Below are 5625 nucleotides of genomic sequence, written 5' to 3'. Positions count from 1 at the left end.
ACTTTTCCACCTTGAACCTCACATTCGAAATTTTCATAACTATCGCAAACTTCAAACAAAAGTTCACATAGTTTGTTGTGAAAATGTTGATCTAGAATTAGAAGAAGGCCATGGAATTTAATATGATACTCTCGATGTAATGAGTGAAATCAAATTCTAATCCCTTTCCTCCTCAACCAATTCTCTTAAATTACCCTAACCCACTCATGATATTGACACTACCATGTTTTGATGATTGCACTAACTCATCTTGTCTTTTATTACTTAAACAATTGTCAGAAGTTTTTGTGGTTCCCTAAAGCCAATTAAAAACGAAAAGACTTCTTGTGTTTGTTCAATTATTAAAACATGGGTAGTCAAATATCAGTAGCCTTAATGAATTTATGAAGTTGAAACAATATGCATGATTTTATAATTCCATCATTATAAGGCAAACCATTTGGTAGCTTTGTTAAGCATATCCCCCTCTTTCTAAGTACACACGAGAATAAGAACAGGAAAAATAGAGAAGACAACAACACTTGATACATTGAAGGAAAATGCTAAAAACATGGGTGCCAGACAAATTACATAAGCCTCACAAGAGATTTATCTACAATTCTATGGTCCTCGGCTCTCTCCCTCTCTAGAGAGAGGATAGAGCTGTGGTGACCACCTTTAACAAACTTCTACTCCATTATTCTATGGAAAGATCCATCTTCTTCACCATCCCCAACATCAAAGCAAAAACAAGAAAAAAAATCAGACGTGTGGGTTGCTCCTGAAAGATCCAAGAGCTTTGATAGCCCCAGCTCGGAGAATGTATTGGTGGTAAGCAGCAGCGATGGCAGCACCAATGAAAGGTCCAACCCAGAAGATCCACTGAAACAGACACATATATGTTAGAATGTATCTACATTTTTTTTGGGATAAAACCCAATGTATTCTGGGGTGCCTTTGCACTGTATTTGTGAAGAAATTTTACAAGTGGTTCCTCTGAAATAGATGACAAACATATGCTTAAGTGCCTATAACTACTTGTGTCTGAAAAATAACTTCCTAATCTACCAGTATAAGGATCCAACGGTCTCTGATCTACTGGAAAATCGACAGGAAAATCCGATCATGAATAATAGAAGTCAGCACTAATAGTTCTATGTGTGTAATAATTTGGGGAAGCATTTGAGAGGGGCCATCCTTCAAAACCTTTGAAAGTTTGAAATTTGAAAACTAATATCAAAGAGAATAACAAAAGTGCAGTAAATAAATTGTAGTGAGTATGAGGGTGTGAATTTTTTGAACCCTACTAATCTCAAAATAGCCCCCAAGCATTCAACCAACAACATACTAAGGTGAAAAAATCATAAAATTACCAAAATACCCACTCACATATATAATGTTGAAAATACCCTCATGAACTTTGTAAAGGGCGAAGGTAAAGGTACAACACAATACCTGATCATCCCAAGCCTTCTTCTTGTTGTAGATGACCGCGGCGCCAAAGCTTCTGGCAGGGTTGATTCCGGTGCCGGTGATCGGGATCGTCGCCAAATGAACCATGAAAACAGCAAACCCAATTGGGAGTGGTGCCAAAACCTAATTGACAAAGTCAAGATCAATTTCATAACAAATGTACAAACTATCCCACAAAGCACACTGAAAAACAAAGACCCTAATCAGCAATTTCATCAAATCTAATTGTAGAAGGAATACTCATTCTCAACTAACACAGGTGCAATTTTGACATTAACCCATTAGGTTTACTTTAGGGGAAATGATATATTCTCCCCCCTTTTCTAGTGTAAAAGAGTTGTCATAAATATACTAAATGGGGGTGGTCCAGGGAATAAATGGGGTGAATATATCACTTCCCTAACTTCCCTAACTTTAAGGTGTCATCACCTTCAGGCCAGTTACATCAAAAAAGACAAAAATACTTCCATTTCAATAAATAAAAGTTCCCATTAGTGGAACTTGCCTTTTCTTCTGGAACATGAAGTGTCTTTTTTTGTAAGGATTTGAAAAAGCAAAAAGGAAAGAAGGAAACCTGCGCCCAGCTTTACAATCTGGCAGTAATGGGAAACAGTAAGAGTTAGGCCCATACGCGCACGTTAGGTTACCGAACAAAGGACTATGGCTAACGTGGGCCACCTTTTATCCCATAATTGAAGGAAAACGTTAGTTAGGCATATAGTAAGTGGCAAACATGTGGTGGCTCAACGGTCCCCACGGTTCACGTTATCTCACGTGAACCACAACAGATCAAGTTTTGCTTAGAGGGACCTTCAATTTATAATGATATCCCCCACTTAGATAAACCGTAAACATATCATTTCTCTCGAAAAATGATAGCATTCCTTCAACTCGGGTCGTGTTGGGTTCAACCTTGACTCAACCCGAGATAGCATTCCTTCAACCCTAACCCAACCCAATCCGAGCCTCGGGCTGAGAATGGTCAACCCTAACCCAACCCACCTCCAAATCGGGTCAGGTTGAGTCGGGTTCGGATGGTTTGGGTTCATCTACAGAAAAATACAAGGGCAAAAAAAACATAATCCTAAATAAATCATGATACAATTGGAGGACGGAGATCGGGTTTGGGTCAGGTTGGCAAGGCCTTAACCCTAATCCAACCCGAAATTAAATTGGGTTTGCTTTTTCCAAACCTAAAGCAACCAACCCAAGGAAATGCCAACTCAATCCGAGCCAAAATCGAGTTGAACCTGTCGGGTTCGGGTTGAGCCCGACCCAAGTTGCACCCCTTGTAGTGACGACAAAAAAAAATTCTCAATAAAAACTTTTCCACGAGAATTGTTTTTCCAGCAATCCAAACAGGGGCTACGTGAAAAAAAACCACCGTGTCAGAAAATTTAGTAAAAAACCGCTTTCAACAAGGGTACTCATTTTAGCAAAATGAAGTATTCTCCTCCTATAATACGCATTATGCGTACTTTAGCAGCTCTTTCAATACGTATCATGCGGAAACGACTAAACAGCAGCTAAAAATCTCAGAACGACCGTATGCGTACTACGTACAGACCCTCCTCCTCAGAGAGGGAAACGTTAAAATGAATTCTGGGGTGCGCATATCACAAGGTGCGTACGTTAGAGAAGTTAGCTTACCGGCACGTGGGAGTCACGGGCGTTCCTCTTGGGATCGGTGGCTGAGAAAACGGTGTAGACGAGAACGAAGGTGCCGATGATCTCGGCTCCGAGCCCGACTCCCTTGTTGTAGCCGTCTGAGAGCTCATTGGCTCCACCCCCGTACCTAACATAGTAAGATTTTTGAAAGCCCTTCACCAAGCCGACCCCGCATATGGCGCCAAGGCACTGAGCCACCATGTACATCACGGCTCGGATGAGAGATACCTTTCGGGCTAGGAACAGACCGAAAGTCACGGCGGGGTTGATATGTCCTCCTGTGTACGATAGAAAATATCCATAAGATTATGCTAACGTGCACCCACCTTAATGCTAGCATTAAAAAAAAAACTATGGGATCATAAGTATTTAATTTTTCATGGTTTTGCAATTTACAGGAAGATTCTATCTACAGGATAAAATTCCCTGATCACTTTATTAAGAAATCGAACGAAATAGAATTTCTTTTGTTAAATAACGAATTTTTCAAGGGTGGTGTATAGGAAACTGACCAGAAATTCCGGCAGTGCAGTAGACAAGGATAAAGATCATCCCTCCAAAAGCCCAAGCGATGCCCAAAATCCCGACCCCACTACAAGCAGCATCTGGGGCCGTGTTCTTTAAGGGGTCCACCTGGCTCTTGTACCCAATCACAGTAGCCACAGTTATGTAGAGAAATAACAAAGTAGCTATGAACTCGGCGATCAACGCTCTGTAGAACGACCACTGGGTCAATTCCTCACTGTCGATCAGTGGTGCCGGTGGTGGGTCTGTGTAATCCTTGGTCGTGAACTCCACCTGCTCAGTTACCTCCATATCCTTTCCCATTTTGGAAGATTGAAGAGAGTAAAAAAGGTCTGGTGTGAGAATATTAGAATAGAGAGAGAGTGTAGTTGGGAGAGAATAGGAAGAGATGGGGGTATTTATTGAGTTGAAGGAAGTGGAGAGATGAGGTTAATTATGTTTCATTTAGACTTAATTATGTTTTGATATGCCGCCCAACACCCACTAATTTTGATTATTTCGCTTTCACGGGCCCTCCTCTCTTGTCTCTCTCTCTCTCTCTCTATTATTCTTTTCTGCTTTTTACCCGTTACCCGTAAACATCTCAACGACCGAATATTTCCTTTTCCTGAAGGAGGAAAAAGCGTTGGATATCGAATTATCTTGCTAGGACCACGTATAATGACGATAATACCCTTATCATGTGTTTTTTCTCATGCGTTTTTGCCTTTATCAGTAGAGTGGGGCTTACAACCGCGAGATTTTACATGGTGCCCGACCGTGGCGGAGAGAGAACCCTCCTTGATTTCTGATCCACAAATGTGTTCCTGACATTTTTAAGTAGACCGGTCCCTTAGTTTAATATGATGAAATGACTAAAACTAACCACGGTAATATTTTGAGGACAAAAATATCATTTATCACTGGTTTTAAGCTATTTGCAAAGGGATTAGGGTTACATCGTTTCCTGTCGCCGTTGCCATCTCCCGCCATGCCACCATCGCCACCTCCACCACAGATAATGAAACCACACACCATGGCTACATCAAACCCACATTTCAAAGGGAAAAAAAAATATTGATAAAAACAAAAACAAAAACCCTAAAATACTAGGGTTTATGTGCAAATCATGATAATGATGTGAATGAAGACAAATAAAACTCCTAAATAGAGGGTTTATGTTAATAAATAAACAAGAGTTTGAATCAAATCCTAATTTTCAGTTTTTAAGTATGAAAAGCCTAATTTCAAATGTGGAAGACGAGGCCATAACAGTCATTTCCCCCCTCTCCGTCCACTCCGTCACATTAAAACAATCCAAGAAAAGTTGAGGGGGTGTCGTTGGTAACTTCCAAAGCACAAGGTTTAAAACGGAAAATGGCCAAACCACAGGGGGTGTATATATAATTTTCCCTATTTTAAAATTGGGGCGGAGGTATATTCATGACTTTGTTAAAGGGTACTTTAGTATTTTAGGATACTAGGGTTAATTTCAGCTCCAATTCAGTTTATGTTAGAAACTTGCGTAAATGAAGGTAATCTAGTCATTTTAGATTTTAGGTTTGGACACTGGGATACTTTTTCCCGGTAGTCTAGTTATTTTTTATGTTAAGTTTGGATACTGGGATAACTTTTCCAATACACAATACTTGAAAGGTAAATGATATATTCGCCCCTTGTTTTTACTCGGGACAGCCCCCTCAAGGGTAAAAGAGTAGTCATAAAGGGTTTTTTATATTAATTTTGATTAAAAGACTAAATCAACTAGATTTTGTCAAATTCAGCACTCTGCATATTCCCTTCCCAAAAATTCCTGTTCTAAAATTAAAAAAATAGCACTTCTTAACAAGATGCCATTAACGAGGGTAGTTTTGTAAATTTGGTTTATCTAAAACTCTTATAATTTAGTTTTATTTGAGGAGAAATGAGTGTTTTTTTCTGTCAAAATGACAAGCTTGGAAAAGAAAATCCAAAGGAGCGGAGATGGTAGGAAAGGGGTGG

General features: G+C 39.7%; 1 protein-coding gene across 1 annotated transcript; it reads right to left on the bottom strand.

Annotated features, from left to right (window-relative positions):
- Window positions 1-503: 503 nt before the first annotated feature.
- LOC143862591 (putative aquaporin PIP2-2) lies at window positions 504-4021 on the bottom strand. The gene is made up of 4 exons (XM_077373654.1): window positions 3633-4021; window positions 3103-3398; window positions 1435-1575; window positions 504-861 (listed from the first exon to the last, which is right to left on the bottom strand). Exons 1-4 carry the CDS (start codon window positions 3946-3948, stop codon window positions 742-744), a joined length of 873 nt encoding a protein of 290 aa, XP_077229769.1. The 5' UTR covers window positions 3949-4021; the 3' UTR covers window positions 504-741.
- Window positions 4022-5625: the final 1604 nt, after the last annotated feature.

Source organism: Tasmannia lanceolata, unplaced genomic scaffold (assembly GCF_043159265.1).
Source record: "Tasmannia lanceolata isolate RefF3 unplaced genomic scaffold, GAP_Taslan_0.1 ptg000037l, whole genome shotgun sequence".
NCBI classification, from domain to species: domain Eukaryota; kingdom Viridiplantae; phylum Streptophyta; class Magnoliopsida; order Canellales; family Winteraceae; genus Tasmannia; species Tasmannia lanceolata.
This window is presented reverse-complemented; position numbering and strand designations above follow the sequence as displayed.